This window comes from Monopterus albus, unplaced genomic scaffold (genome assembly GCF_001952655.1).
Source record: "Monopterus albus unplaced genomic scaffold, M_albus_1.0 scaffold462.1, whole genome shotgun sequence".
Taxonomy (NCBI): domain Eukaryota; kingdom Metazoa; phylum Chordata; class Actinopteri; order Synbranchiformes; family Synbranchidae; genus Monopterus; species Monopterus albus.
The window spans coordinates 79,904-96,016 of record NW_018128342.1 but is presented as its reverse complement, the minus strand read 5'-3'; the positions used below and the strand labels follow the sequence as shown (position 1 = coordinate 96,016).

At 41.2% G+C, this 16,113-nt stretch overlaps 1 protein-coding gene and 2 long non-coding RNA genes across 5 annotated transcripts in view; 1 reads left to right on the top strand and 2 right to left on the bottom strand.

Moving 5' to 3' along the window:
• Window positions 1-14,832, top strand: part of LOC109952476 (uncharacterized) — a 16,889-nt gene extending 2,057 nt beyond the window's left edge. For 2 of the 3 annotated variants that reach the window (XR_002273763.1, XR_002273762.1), the window contains 2 exons: window positions 12,141-12,236; window positions 13,871-14,832. This is a non-coding gene — a long non-coding RNA (uncharacterized LOC109952476). Of the gene's footprint in view, window positions 1-12,140; window positions 12,237-12,396; window positions 12,913-13,870 lie in introns of those variants that run through there. The other variant, XR_002273764.1, reaches the window with a different exon arrangement.
• LOC109952477 (uncharacterized) lies at window positions 2,837-4,323 on the bottom strand. Its single transcript, XR_002273765.1, has 3 exons — window positions 3,977-4,323; window positions 3,256-3,318; window positions 2,837-2,932 (listed from the first exon to the last, which is right to left on the bottom strand). It is a non-coding gene; the product is annotated as an uncharacterized LOC109952477 (long non-coding RNA).
• On the bottom strand, window positions 4,461-12,124 carry LOC109952470 (uncharacterized). Its single transcript, XM_020587565.1, has 7 exons — window positions 11,726-12,124; window positions 10,910-11,185; window positions 10,179-10,424; window positions 9,152-9,307; window positions 5,772-5,888; window positions 5,054-5,116; window positions 4,461-4,730 (listed from the first exon to the last, which is right to left on the bottom strand). The coding sequence occupies exons 1-7, from the start codon at window positions 11,784-11,786 to the stop codon at window positions 4,621-4,623; spliced, it is 1,029 nt and encodes a 342-aa protein (XP_020443221.1). The 5' UTR covers window positions 11,787-12,124; the 3' UTR covers window positions 4,461-4,620.
• Window positions 14,833-16,113: the final 1,281 nt, after the last annotated feature.

Genomic DNA, 16,113 nt, shown 5'->3' with positions numbered 1-16,113 from the left:
AGCAGTAGTCAAAACATGAAGCAAATCAACGTGTGAATGTGTATATCTGTTGATTAAGTGGTGTGTAACTAAAAACATTCTCACGACCTCTAGTACATGTCGTGACTTAAACATAAGAACATATTATGGCTAAGGCTACAGTTATACATGTCGTAATAATAATATTAAACACCCTGTCTTCTGACAGTCATCAACTTTTCTCTCTAGTTATCCTTGACCAGATGTACCCTGTAGAAACTCATAAGCATGCCTAAGCATTTAACAGTCTAACTAGACATCCTATCTCCACTAAACATTTCTAATACATAAAGTATCTATCCAATTTCTATCTGACTAAAAATACCTAACAGTGTGAAATTACTCATCACGCAAATTCTCTGTAATATACTCACACATCTGAAGCTTCCTCTGAATTTCTTATATTCAGAAATTTCCGTCTGTATCTAGATATCAGATCTGCAATAATAAAGACAAAAATGAAAGAACATAATGCACCTTAGCTGATTTTTGGAGAATGACTAAATCCTGCATGGGAACATGAACTCTCAGATCATACAAGGATGAAACAATGTGTGACCACCATATGTCATGTCGCTGTGGTGCAACTTGTACATCAACCCCCTCATAAATGGAGCCCTACCAGAAAAAGGCAGCACTACTTCTGTATTTTTGAGAAACCAGTGTATTAATTGATGATTAAAATATGTTTTTAAGTGATTATAATCCACCGGTTTAACAATAAAACCGTGATACAGTGCAACAGCAGGACGAACTGTGTATATCCTCCAGGAGAATCAACTCCTGAATCTGAATATAAGCTGAACATCATGGAGGATTTACTGCAGGACTGTTGGATTAAACTGACTGAGCTGAGACAGCTGTTCCTAATAAACTGACAACTGAGCATATTTAGCTTTAGCTCAGTGATCAGGAGTCTGACTAACATGAAAGTTGATCCATGTCAAAAAGCACAAACAGGTCTTAAGTGATCTCAGTAAAATTGTGTATTTGGATGGAAACTGACATTTTATCCAGGCATCTTTTGTTATGACAAATTTGACAAATTCTCATCTCATTCTTAAAAGAAGGTAAATAAGCATGTCCCCCATTCTTATGCAGCAACAAAGACAACAAACAGAGCTGACGATGACAAGTGGAATAAGTACTGTAACAACCAAAAAAGAAATACTACTACTGTAGTTGTGAAGGTGAGGGCTCTTCCTTCTCCTTCATTGTCACACTGGCACCAAACGTAATATGCAGGTTCAGTGGAGGAAATCTGTGGGAACAAGGCAGCAACGACTGGACATTTTAGAGGACATGAGGAAGATTCAACTCTATTTTTGTAAATACTGGAAAAGTAAACCGATATTTGGGGAAAAACATTTTTCTTATTGTGTAACGGGCCTTGTCACGTGACACTCCTTTGACGAGTGTATCCTCACTTGTTTCTGTTGGTCAGTGTGACCATTGGGTCCATATAGTCTAAATCAGCTGCCACAGACAGCAATGGGTCATGTTTAACGGATTGTGGATATTTGTCACTGTTACTGGTCAGGCCTCCCCTTTAAGAGTTTATGGTCAATGTGACTGTGACACTGGAAGCAGTGTTGTCTATTTGGGGAAGCCGTCAGTGCAGTGATGTACGTGCTAAACCTTCAGTAGTTAGCTTAAAAAAGTGACTAGATAAGCTTGCAGTGCAGTATACGAAACATAAGAAGACAAATATGTTTGGTGAGACAAGGCAGAATAAAGTCCCTGTTCAAGAAAAGTTCTCTCTGTCTCCCTCTTCACTGATTTTGTGTGGCTCTGACTTTAAGTGTTCCCTCACTAAGCACAAATGGAAGTATAGAGACGGAGAATGTTTGTGAACTTGACGGTTTTGGGGAAGGCTAAAGAGGTCCGTGTTGCTCTCGGCCACTGGCAGACCCCCAGCAGGGTCAGAAGAATAGAGGGAAAAAGGAAAGAATAAAAGGTTGGGGGTGTGATGATGATTGCATTATCACCATTAGAAGATAATTCTTTGTGCCACTTTTCAAAAAGTTTTTCAGTGTATTTTGGTGCAGGACCAAAAGCAGCCCCTGTCTGTGCCCAGTAAATACAATGCCTGTCTGCTTTCACACATCCATGAAATGGGTGTCTGATTGTCCATATCACATAATTTTTTCCCTGACTGTACATACACATACAGTGTGTGCATACAGCTGGTCAGAAATATTATTTACCTGCGATCTTATTTTAGAAGTATGGCTCTGATTTTAAGCGTGATTCTGATTTTGTGTGGCTCTGACTTTAAGTGTTCCCTCACTAAGCACAAATGGAAGTATAGAGACGGAGAATGTTTGTGAACTTGACGGTTTTGGGGAAGGCTAAAGAGGTCCGTGTTGCTCTCGGCCACTGGCAGACCCCCAGCAGGGTCAGAAGAATAGAGGGAAAAAGGAAAGAATAAAAGGTTGGGGGTGTGATGATGATTGCATTATCACCATTAGAAGATAATTCTTTGTGCCACTTTTCAAAAAGTTTTTCAGTGTATTTTGGTGCAGGACCAAAAGCAGCCCCTGTCTGTGCCCAGTAAATACAATGCCTGTCTGCTTTCACACATCCATGAAATGGGTGTCCGATTGTCCATATCACCCCCCCCCCCCCACCCCATGTCTCAGGTCTGCAGTCTTTGTGCTGCACAGGCATTCTGATAAAAAAGCTGATCAGAAATTCAGTTCTGTACATGGCCAAAATCATCATTTTCCAAGAGAGAACAACCATAGGAGACAGGCAGTGCGGTATCTCTCCTAAAATGCATCGTGTCCACTGTGGTGCTAAACTCAGACAGCACCACATGGTGGACAGTTCAGTTTGTCTGTGTGCCCTAAAGACCATGTACCTGGAGACGTTGCCAAATAGTACACAGTTCCTCCAGCGGGCCGAAGTGCACCTGCCAAACAGGAAGTGATAACAGTAAACTTGATGTTGAAGGTTCTGTTGTTACTTCCTCTTTGTTTGGTTTGAAAAATATAATTAAAATCATTCATATGGATAAATATACCTGATGACTGATTTAAATTGAACAATTAGCAGGAATTTATCTTTTCATTAAACAGTCACTGTTCTGATTTGAATGTAAAAAACTCCTGCCCTACAAAGTCCCAGCTTAAAGCAACCAGCAGTTCCAGTGGCCACTTAATGATTTGTCACCACAGAAACACAAAGCAGAGTTTAGATCATAACAGTAAAAGGAAGTCTGTTCTCATTTCTCACCTGTTGCAGTTTGAGGCACTAACTCATTCTGTATCTCATCATAGATATGGTTTGGTTCATTTCCTGCAGAGAAGATAGTGAATATCACAGTGTTAGTAATCCCCTGACTGGTCAGGGATGACCTGCTTTAACATCTGATGGAACACAGGCTGCATCTGTGAAATCCCCATAGCGTAACTTTACATTGAACTGTACGACACCACTGTCAGGTTGAGTGGAGATGCAGCAGAATGAAGTTCTACCATAACACAAGTAGTATTTCATTTATAAAGTGTAGTCAGCAACTTTTATCTGCTGTAGAAGAAAATGAAGACCTGGGGGAAGGTTCTAGCTTTATTCTAATCTTTTTAAAAAATTAAAATTATTTTGCTGGTTGGACAAAACAATATTTTAAAGGTGTCGTTTCGAGTCACTGTGATGGGGAATTTCTTTCTGTTTTCTTACATCTTATAAACCAAACAATAAATTGACTGATCAGAAAGATGATCGATATATTAATTTATAATTTAAAAAGTTGCAGCCCAATATAAAATATTTAAAACTTGGCTCCACCTCAAACAGCCACAGGAGTAAAGTAAATAAAGTTTTAATAAAATATTCTGACTGTACTTGTTGTGACATTTTCAATTCTAGACTTTTACCTGTAGTATTTTTCCAGTGTGGTATTAGTACTTTTACTTAAGTAAAGCATCTGAATACTTCTTCTACCTCTATTATCTACCTTGTCTTTTTAACCTGCGTCTCCGGATTAAGTAGGTGATGATGATGAGGAGGAGGAGGATGACAACAGTGACTGGGACAGTTATTCCAAGCACCAAGCCATGGTCCAGCTGACCAGCTGTGAGACAAAGTACCAAATAATAACAACTAGGGATGGACAATATATTCAAATACAATATATTGTGATACAAAAACATCACAGTATGAATCATTTTGCCCAGCTATATATATCGTGTGGTCTTCATGCACCAGCGATTTCATACTTTTTGTAAATAAGACTAAAGTCGAGCAGACACTTTTACTGGTCGTATGTGATGTGTTATCTCACACTATACGTTTAAATTGCCCGACCACACGGCCAGAACCGGATTATATGTCAGAACTTTCATTTAGCATCCATATGAGAGTTCTGGCTAGAACTCGGTGTGCCTGTTTCTAACCTACCTGACTACCACAGTACAGATAAATTTATCAGACTGGCTATAAATGTCCATTAGAGGGTGAGTGTCTCTATATTATGAGAAAAGGATCTTGCAGTCATAAGATATTAAGTAACAGAGGTTAAACCTACAAGAAAAGGTCACATTGGGTTTCTGCAGTGCGGTATCTCTCCTAAAATGCATCGTGTCCACTGTGGTGCTAAACTCAGACAGCACCACATGGTGGACAGTTCAGTTTGTCTGTGTGCCCTAAAGACCATGTACCTGGAGACGTTGCCAAATAGTACACAGTTCCTCCAGCGGGCCGAAGTGCACCTGCCAAACAGGAAGTGATAACAGTAAACTTGATGTTGAAGGTTCTGTTGTTACTTCCTCTTTGTTTGGTTTGAAAAATATAATTAAAATCATTCATATGGATAAATATACCTGATGACTGATTTAAATTGAACAATTAGCAGGAATTTATCTTTTCATTAAACAGTCACTGTTCTGATTTGAATGTAAAAAACTCCTGCCCTACAAAGTCCCAGCTTAAAGCAACCAGCAGTTCCAGTGGCCACTTAATGATTTGTCACCACAGAAACACAAAGCAGAGTTTAGATCATAACAGTAAAAGGAAGTCTGTTCTCATTTCTCACCTGTTGCAGTTTGAGGCACTAACTCATTCTGTATCTCATCATAGATATGGTTTGGTTCATTTCCTGCAGAGAAGATAGTGAATATCACAGTGTTAGTAATCCCCTGACTGGTCAGGGATGACCTGCTTTAACATCTGATGGAACACAGGCTGCATCTGTGAAATCCCCATAGCGTAACTTTACATTGAACTGTACGACACCACTGTCAGGTTGAGTGGAGATGCAGCAGAATGAAGTTCTACCATAACACAAGTAGTATTTCATTTATAAAGTGTAGTCAGCAACTTTTATCTGCTGTAGAAGAAAATGAAGACCTGGGGGAAGGTTCTAGCTTTATTCTAATCTTTTTAAAAAATTAAAATTATTTTGCTGGTTGGACAAAACAATATTTTAAAGGTGTCGTTTCGAGTCACTGTGATGGGGAATTTCTTTCTGTTTTCTTACATCTTATAAACCAAACAATAAATTGACTGATCAGAAAGATGATCGATATATTAATTTATAATTTAAAAAGTTGCCCAATATAAAATATTTAAAACTTGACTCCACCTCAAACAGCCACAGGAGTAAAGTAAATAAAGTTTTAATAAAATATTCTGACTGTACTTGTTGTGACATTTTCAATTCTAGACTTTTACCTGTAGTATTTTTCCAGTGTGGTATTAGTACTTTTACTTAAGTAAAGCATCTGAATACTTCTTCTACCTCTATTATCTACCTTGTCTTTTTAACCTGCGTCTCCGGATTAAGTAGGTGATGATGATGAGGAGGAGGAGGATGACAACAGTGACTGGGACAGTTATTCCAAGCACCAAGCCATGGTCCAGCTGACCAGCTGTGAGACAAAGTATCAAATAATAACAACTAGGGATGGACAATATATTCAAATACAATATATTGTGATACAAAAACATCACAGTATGAATCGTTTTGTCCAGCTATATATATCATGTGGTCTCCATACACCAGCGATTTCATACTTTTTGTAAATAAGATTAAAGTCAAGCAGACACTTTTACTGATCGTATTTGATGTGTTATCTCACACTATACATTTAAATTGCCAGAACCGGCGACTTCACCGGACGATTCAACAAAACCTGGAGCAAGTGTTTCCACTGACGCCTCCAGTAACGTTGAGGTCAGCCAGAACAAAACCAGCGTTACCTTTAGCCACTTTACTTTGTGCAGCTGATGAACAGCTGTGATCTGCTGTCACTGTTTTTCCTGTTGCTGCAGATCATCACAGCGTTTTGATGACACATTGCAGAGTGTGGCGCTGCCACAGGTCGGTTAGCCTCGTCCGTTTACAGTTTATAAATCTTATGTCCAGTCTGAGGCCCCGTTTCAGTTGGTTCTCTCCAGTGTGATACCTCGTCTGTGCCATGTTGTTCTGCTGTCGTCCCTGTACTCACACATGCACTGAACTGACTTCAGGCCGTGGAGCTGCAACACAGCCGACCAGATTTCTGACATGCTAGAAATCCATCTGAGCGGTCGGGAGGCAGATCGTTTGGGTCATAAAACTGGCACCGGACCCTGCTCACACCATACGTCACTGGGGTCTGAAATCAGGCCGAATCCGTACAGTGTCTGCTCAGCTTAATGGAATGTAAGCTGATACAGTCTCATGCAAAAGTTTAAGCACCCCTTGATAAATAACAGATTTTGGTGATTTTTTATTTGAACAGATGTTAACACAGTTTCTCTTGGAAATGGAAAAAATGCACAATATTTTCAGCAAACAGTGATGCATAGTTACTTCTTATGCCATAAATTGAACAAAAATAAAAAATAAAAACATTATTATGGCATGGTGCAAAAGTTTGGGCACCCTACACAATCAGTACTTAGTAACACCTCCTCTGGCAGATATCACAGCTTGCAAACACTTTTCATAGCCAGCTAAAAGTCTTTCAATTCTTGTACTTGGGATCTTCTCCCATTCTTCCTTGCAAAAGGCTTCTAGTTCTGTAATATTCTGTGGTCGTCTTGCATGCACAGCTCTTTTAAGATCTACCCACAAATTTCCAATGATGTTTAAATCAGGGGACTGTGATGGCCATTCCAAAACCTTCAGCCTGCGTCTCTTGAGGTATTCCATAGTGGATTTCAAGGTATGTTTAGGATCATTGTCCTGTTGTAGAAGCCATCCTCTTTTCAGCTTCAGCTTTTTTACAGATGGTGTGATGTTTGCTTCCAGAATTTGCTGGTATTTAGTGGAATCCATTCGTCCCTCCACCCGTGCAATGTTTCCTGTGCCACTGGCTGCAACACAACCCCAGAGCATGATAGATCCACCCCCATGCTTAATAGTTGGCAAGGTGTTCTTTTCATGAAATGCTGCTCCTTTTTTTCTCCAAACATGCCTTTGCTGATTGTGTCCAAAGAGTTCTATTTTAACTTCATCAGTCCACAGCACTTGTTTCCAAAACGCATCAGGCTTCTGTAGATGTCCTGTTGCATACTTCAGACGTTGGATTTTATGATGGGGACGCAGATAAGGTTTTCTTCTGCTGACTCTTCCATGAAGGCCTTGTCTGTGCAAGCATCGCTGCACAGTGGAACGGTGCACCACCACTCCTGAGTCTGCTAAATCTTCCTGCAGGTTTTTTGCAGTCAAATGGGGGTTTTGATTTGTCTTTCTGACCAGCATACGAGCAGTTCTGTCCGAGAGTTTTCTTGGTCTTCCAGATCTCATCTTGACCTCCACAGTTCCCCTGATCTGCCATCTCTTAATTACATTTCTTACTGTGGAAACTGCAAGCTGACAACGCTTTGCTATCTTCTTGTAGCCTTCTCCTGCATTGTGGGCATCAATAACTTTCATTTTCAGGGTCTTACACAGCTGCTTAGAGGAACCCATGGTTGCTGGGTGTCCGCAAGTGTGTGCACAAGGTTTGAAGAGTCAAAGTATTTGTACAGCTTTGAAATTGGCATTTACCAATGACAGCTGTTGCTGTGCATCAGATCTAACGAGCTGATTAAGGTCTGAAACCTTGTGAGAGACTTTGAGACTCTGGAACTCTTAGGGTGCCCAAACTTTTGCACCATGCCATAATAATGTTTTTATTTTTTATTTTTGTTCAATTTATGGCATAAGAAGTAACTATGCATCACTGTTTGCAGAAAATATTGTGCATTTTTTCCATTTCCAAGAGAAACTGTGTTAACATCTGTTCAAATAAAAAATCACCAAAATCTGTTATTTATCAAGGCGTGCCTAAACTTTTGCATAAGACTGTAAATGTAACCATAGTAACAACTAAACTGTTGGTGGAGGAGGAGGAGAAGTCTTTTCATGCTCTGTGACAGAGGGAACAACATGCATTAAGATCCCGTTAACAGTTTTAAGATTGGCAGGATTTACTGTACATTAAACATACCCACAGTGCATTTATGACCGGTCACAACCCTGCATCTCTTATTCCATTCCAAACTGAAATCTAAGATGCAGTGTCTGTGGCTACATGATAACGTAAGAATGACTCACTGAGTTGTACAGAGAATCTATTTTTCATGTTTTACAATTCATGTTGCTCTGAAGAGAATTCCAGGTGTCTCCATCTAAATGATGACGAAGCAAAACAAAAATTCAAGCAGAATTTGGTATAAAAATGTAATTAGGGACAATCAAACCTTTCTATGACAAAGTGGCTCCACATGCACCCTTTTCAGTACATGTACATGTCCAACAGTGTCTAGTATGAAGTCATCTCTACTGAATAGTCTTAGCTCTACCTTCAGAACATTTAATGGCCATTTTATTTAGTGGCAATTAAATGTTGAGAATTAAAGATAAATTTACCTTTGAATTGTGAACATATCTATTAGACTAATTCCTTTATTCAGGATGCCATTACAGAGATCTGGTCCTAAGTACAATGTGAGTATATCTAATGTAAATGTTACATTAAAGATGTTAAAACGTCCCTATTCTACCAGTTTAACACAACAGGTCCCAGCTCATAGAGCTGCAAGTTTCAGTTTGAATTACTGCTTTATGTTTATTTTGCATTGGAGAGGTTTCTGCTTTTTGTTTATTTCTGAGTTGTTGACCCCTGTTTATTCTATTTAATAGAAATATGATGCATCTTACTCTTTTTCTTGTCCTTTTTCCTTCTGTCTTTGGAACGTTTTGTTGTGTTTGCCGGTGATGTTGATGGTATAGTCGCTGCTTCAGGCCGTGCTGCTGTCAGTGCTGTTTGTCTCGGTGCAGGTTTAGGCGTAGTTGTTGTTGGCGATGGCTTGTTACCTGCAGTGTGAGACAGAGGACATACTGTACATAATACAGGGCACCAAAATGCACTTTACCACATAAAGTTGTGAACTCTTACATCCGTTCTGAAGCAGGGAAAAGGTGAACGGCCTGTTTGTGGCCATGCAACCACAGTGTTCTCAGATGGAAACAGAATGCACCGGGCGCTGTTCATGTGGCTAAACGGGCTTGTTTGACGTCAATGCAGTTACATGTTGATTATTAGTCTGCCTTCTGTGCAGTTGCATATTTGCATCATCTATTTAAAGAAACAGTTTCTCATTCTTCTTACAGAGAATTCGGGTCAGACCACCACCACACCGATCCCACTCCCACGTCTGCATTGAACATGAAGCTAAAGTCAACAGCTGCTTAGCCAAGTTAGCACAAAGACCGGAAACGGCTGATACACCAACCTACCAGCACCTCTAACACTCACTGGCCTTTTATATCTTGTTAGATTCATTGTATAAAAATGAGATGTATAAGATGACACATTAAGAGGAGTTCTGTGTTGGACTATTTCTTGGCCTGAATTTTTGCCTTGAGTCATTTAGTTTAAACGTTTTGAACCCATCACATGCATCTTTGCGTCGTTTGCTCCAGTCCTACTGAACATGTGTCTAATCCATTGTTCTATTGCAAAGCACTGTCTCTAAAGTTCAGACTAGACGCTTCCCCATTTTCAGTCTTTGAGCTTTATGCTTAGCTGAGCTAACTGTCTGCAGGCTGTAGCCTCACATTTGACAGCCACAGAGTGGTTTCAGTCTGACTCTCAGCAAAACAAAACATGTATTTCACAGCTGTGTGCACATTCTATGCCTCACTCCCCCATATTTTTTGCAGTGGCGGGGTTCTCGTGTCTCACCTTTCTCAGATCTCTCTCTCTTGGTCACATTCAGATAAACTGCTGGTTTTCCACCACAGTAGTACAGTCCGGAGTCACCAGGCTGCACAGCTGTTATAGTCAACATCTTGCCAGCCGGAGAAACATGAAGCATGACTTGTTCTCCCTTGATTTCCCTGCTCCATGTGGGATCCTGTGATCCTCCGACATCAGGAGGGCAGTGCAGACGGACACTGGCCCCCTCTGTAACACTGTGTTTGTCTGTTCCTGCACACAACAAACACACCGAGTGAGAAAAAACCAAGATTCATCTTTTATGATGCTCCATCCTCAGTGTATCAGGTTAAAGTCAGGGGCCATGTGAAAATCACACCTTTTCTTACTCAGGACTTTAAAATAAAGGTAAAGTTAAGGATTTTCCTTTAAAAGGACAGAAAAAATTTAATATATTTACCAACAGAAGTACTTAAAAAGTAAAGCCACTTTTCTAATCACCTTTACTAATCCACGACATGGTGTGGTTTATTGCTTTCCATTGCATGTTATTTGACTAAATGAAAATATACTGTAATTACTGACTCAGCCACAGTAACAGGAAAGAAACGGTATTAAATTTAGATTTGAAATGCATCATTTCATTCATGTGCAAAAATATTTTTGTAATCAAAGTTTAGAAAATTAAACTTTAAGGACAGAGACATGATTTTGAAACAGGAAGAGAGAACAGAACAACTTTGAGAAAAGTCTGATACCTGATGTGATCACTGTCAGCTCTGTGGCTGGGGTATTGTTGCACAGGTACTTTCCAGTGTCTGAGACATTTGCTTTGAGAATAAACAGTGACGTTGACTGTGCACCGTATCGTTTGCCTGGGTCACTAATGTGCTTTATGTCTCTGTCACCACCAGCTGTAAGTATGTCCACTGTGCCTCCTTTACTCTTTCTGCTCCACTTCACATGACCCTCCACAGTGTGAGGACAATGCAGAGTGACCTGCTGCTTCTCCTGGACCACTTCATGGATTATTTCTGCAAAAGACACAGAATTTTTAACAAACGAGCTTCAGCTAGCTTTTTTTTAATACTGTGAGCAAATTGCAATCTGCCTGTGTGAGGCTACAGCCTGCAGACAGTTAGCTCAGCTAAGCATAAAGCTCAAAGTCTGAAAATGGGGAAGCGTCTAGTCCGAACTTTAGAGACAGCGCTTTGCAACAGAACAAAGGATTAGACACATGTTCAGTAGGACTGGAGCAAACGACGCAAAGATGCATGTGATGGGTTCAATCATAATGAAACAAATCATTAGTTGCAGCCCAGGCTGATGAGACTTTTTCATGGGATTTGTTCACAAGCAAAACTGTACAGTATCACCAGAACACACTTTAAGACCTGATGGTGTGAACCGTGCGCTGTTCTCACACCATCAGCACACTTTGATTACGTGCCTGCTTTTTCACTTTGCCTCACGTTAACAAAATTCCTTTAAATGTCTCATGTAAAATGTAAAAACAATGCAGCAGAAAGAAGGAGTATATCTTAGGATTACTGACTGTTTAGAGAAGTTCCTACCTGCAGTGTTGTAGCAGCTCAGGATGAGGGCTAACAGGCAGCAGTAGATGTTCACACGCATCCTGATGCAGACTGAAGTGCAACTGTGAAGAGGAAGTCATTCAGCTGCTCTGGCATGTCACTGTGTTCCTCTAATAACAACCCACTCTGACCAGCTTTGTCTGTCTCTGGTGAATTAATGCTGATTCTTCCTGTTATTTGAACATATGGTTGTATGTCGTCTGTTCACAGACGAAGCATGGTGCAGATTCTTTTCAACTTTTAAAATAATGACTAATGTGTTAGCAAATAAATGCCATGTTCCGCATCCAACATGCAAGAAGGAAGCGACACAGTTGTCCACTTTGAGGTGTGTTTGTGGTGTTCCAGCTCTTGTGAGATAAAGATCTCTCTCTTTGCCTTGTCACATTAATAGATGCAGCAACAGACGCATGCTGGCGGAAGCAGACAAACTGCCCACACTTGACTTCAACAGCCCTCAGTTTGAGCTGATGATGCTTCTTGGATGAAGGTAAAACGTCTTCAAGAACCTGAAGCCTAGTTACTACCAGAGTTTCACTGTCAGTGTAAACTTGTTTAGTGCAAGTCTGATACCACAGTAATGATGGTGGTGCTTAAAAGTTCAGTTCATAACTCAAACCTCAATCTAAATCCACTGAACATCCATTTAGAAGGTGTGAGTTTCCATCCCAGCCTGACAGGCGATCTGAGGGAAATGCAGACCAAGATTAAAGCTAAGAAGTCATCACCAGGACTCAGTAACACAGTACAAGCAGAGGATTGAGAGCAGACTGCAGACCTGAGCTGAGCTGAAAGATAAAAATAAAACCACCACACTGCAGCCGGTTTCAACAAAGTATACTTAGAGTTGACGCAGAAACTTTCTTGCAGCAGCTCGACACTTTCTAACCACACACAGACACTAGCAGTGTCACTCAAACCTGCATAAGTGCCATTAGGTGGGAAGTTTGGTGGGTTTTTCCACCTGCAGTAAAGAGAATCAGCAGCAAGATCAGAGCAGCAAAGCATCCCCTGCTAACACTTGACCAACAATGGATTCCACTTGGTTCATCCCCTTTAATGTGATCTAGGTTCATATGAGCAGTGTGCAAGAAAGCAACAGGAAGCAGTAACAGTCTGTCTTTAGAGCATAATTGTGTGGCTGCACGACTTTTTGACAGACCAGCTTAAACAATTGTGTGGCTGCACGACTTTTTGACAAACAAGCTTAAACTACGATGAACCCACTGATACAGCAGTAAGGTTCTGCATTATCAAGCTGTGATCAGGTATCTGAGGTTTTGTTGCCTCATAGTGAAACTACGTTCCTCCATCTTGTGCATCTGCATGTGGCTCTGCCTAACCACAGTGGTGTCGGCCCACTACTAATGTATCTCAGTAATGTTTGGATGAAATGTTCTAGTCCTTCATGTACCCCAGAGGATGAATCCTGCTGACATGGGGATCCTCTGACCTTTACTGTAGCGCCACCATGAGGATGACCTTTTGCGGATTTTGATGAAATAATTGGATGTCGTCATGAAATTTGGTTCAGATATTTACACTCCTTTCAGGATGAACTGCAATTCCATAATTTAAGGACCTTTATTAATCCACAGGGGAGACTGCTTTGAAGAAAAGACCCCCATCAACATGGCTACAAATATCTTGTATACTGCACCTTGTACACTGACCATTCCACTTTAACCAGTATAAAGCTGGGCTCAGTCAAAACCATGAGCGAGGGGAACTCGCGAGCAGACACAAGGAAGTGCTGTCTCTCTGTTTTGTGCTCTTTTGCTTTGGTTTACAAAATCTTGTATTTTGAGGCCAACTAGAAATCATATTTATGTGCCCACATCTCTTCTGTCACCTCTTCTCTCCTCGTCACAGGAACCGCTGTGCCTGTGTTGCTGAACAGACCCTTTCCTTCACTGTGCAGGACAGGGCGCCTTATGTAAACGCTGAGTACAACAGGTGTCCTGGAGTCCAAAATTACGAGGCTTTATAATAGAATAGAGCCTTCAACAACAACCCTTATTATGTCATTCTGCTGTGAGTAAACAACAACCCTTATTACTGTATGTCATGTTGACATTAACTCTTCATCTCAATACAAACAGCCCATGTTCAATGTTCCACCAGTTAACCCAGATGTGAAAGGCAACTCATGGAGCCAACCCAAAGGACCTCCCACTACCAGTTTGACCCAGTGCACTACTTTGGGCCTCCGAGGCCGTCTTCCTACACAGACGCCTCCTTCGAGCTTTATCCGTCTGAGCCAGAGGCAATGCCAGTCCACCTGGAGCCCCCCCACACTGAGCAAACCAGGAACATGAGCACGAAAATGAGCGAAGTCAAGGACCAGAACAACAGACGCCAGAGGAAATCCCTCCTCCACTCTCTGGTGGGGAGCAGCCTGAGTGTGAGACCATAGATGAGTTCTAGCACTGAACTACACACTAATTCTGTGTTCACACTGGATGAGTGACAGAGCTTTTTTTCTCACTAAGCATCAGAACTGAACTGGGCACTGACTGGTTTTTCTTATTTTTTTTAACTCGATTCAAACAGCAGTCACACCAAAGCACAAACGTGTGTTGTATTTTTCATACTGTCAGCACCTTTTCTTCTCTTTAGGTCAGGCTCTAAATAGTGAGACAGAGGAAAGAATATGTTGAATAGAGGAGGATGTGTGATGTCTAAACCAGGCTCTGGAGACCCTGAGGGGACTGAATGGACTGAGAAGAGTCTTTGAGCCTCACTGAAAGAGGACACCAACAGGATGCCGCAGGCTGACGGGAGGAGAGAGAGCTAGGGTTGTGTGTTGTCAGTGCCAGAGGGAACAAGGTGAGAAGTAGGAGCAGATGAAAGATGCTCTGCAGGAAGGTACCGCTGACTTGAGATCACAGCTGTGAAACCTCCAGGCACAGCTCCATGATTTAAAGGCTACAGAGACTTGCTGTGGTAGAGTGAGTGGACTAGTTGACAGGTGCAGCTGCTGCAAACACCGGTGGCAGGCCTCAACTAGTCTCAAGGACACCTGAGTGTGGAGCTGGGTGGACAAAAGGACAACATAGAGGGAATGTTGGCGGGGCATCTGGTCTATGTAGCTACAGAGACTAGCCTGCCTGTGCAGACAGGACAGGGCCTGGAGGTCAGAATGGATGAGGAACTAAAGATTCTGGAGGGCTGCAAGGTGCCCGTTTGAACAGCCTCAGTGTTGCACTTCAGAGCATCCTGAGATGCCCGACCCTCAAGCCTTACATGCACCATGTGCAACAGTTAGATGATGATGTTTACTCTGGCAACGATTACATCGGATTTCATAACATTATTATTTTACTTTTACTTTGTCTGGGTGGGATTGTGGAGTAAATCAACCCCATGAGCGGCCTGCAGTCCAAAGTAAACACCTCACTGAGTGCATTAACTGTGCCTGTTACCAGGATGCTGTGGTCACAACATCCGCTCTCACACTCCACCCAGAAATGGCCTAAATCACTTCTCATCAGAAAAGAGAAATGTGCCTGAAAATTAACTCAAGCACCAGCTGATTGTGTGTAAATGCAACAGAATGCAACATGACTATAGGTGTGAAACTCCTGTAATGGCAACAGGTAAATAAAGAGCAGGGCCACCCTGTTAATGCAGCAGGTAAAGAGCCTGAACTGGATTGAAGAAAAGATCAATAAGTTCATTTGTTTAGCAGACTTTGATTTCTTTAATAGATGGTAAAGGGCTGGGGGTCCTACTGTTTACTTATTAAATAGGCTGTATTTATTCAGCTGTAAGCTGATGGGAATGTGACTCACCTACAGCTGTTCTTATGCAAATGCACCACCTCAGACACCCGTCACACTCAGACACAAATTTATTACTTATTATGGAGACTTGAGGACACGTCTTTCTGCATGTGAGAGAAAGATAAAGTAGACACGAGATTAGGGATTTGTTTTGTCCTTTTTGGTGTTTGTTTTGCATCTCTTTGTGTTCATTTTATATCGTTCTGATGTCAGTTTGTGTCTGTTGCATTAAGCTATAGTTCTGAAATGGAATAAAGTTACTGTCACAAATGCAGCTTCAGTTGGCCTCATCCCTGTACTTCACCCTGTGAGCGATTGTATATGAGGAGCTGGGGAGACTGATTGGCAGAAAATTAAATTGTTTTGTTGAGTGATTGAATCATTTTGTAAGCAAAAATGCCAAGAACATCTCTCTCTAGTTTCAGCTTCTCATATGTCAGTATGTGCTGGTTTTCTTAGACTTTCATGATAAACTAAACAATGCTAAACTTATTTCAGTTTTGGCCTGTTGATCATCACAAAAAGGACATATTTGGATCACAGTTAATCTATTAAGGAAATAACTGGCACATTAATTGATAA

What these genes read in the sequence shown, in the direction of transcription:
- LOC109952470 (XM_020587565.1), bottom strand. Translation starts at nt 11,786, where the DNA reads ATGCGTGTGAACATCTACTGCTGCCTGTTAGCCCTCATCCTGAGCTGC. An exon ending in GCTGACAGTGATCACATCAG is followed by an intron (nt 10,425 to 10,909) that starts GTATCAGACTTT and finishes TGTTGTGTGCAG; the next exon opens with GAACAGACAAACACAGTGTT. An exon ending in ACGCAGGTTAAAAAGACAAG is followed by an intron (nt 5,117 to 5,771) that starts GTAGATAATAGA and finishes TCTTCTCTGCAG; the next exon opens with GAAATGAACCAAACCATATC.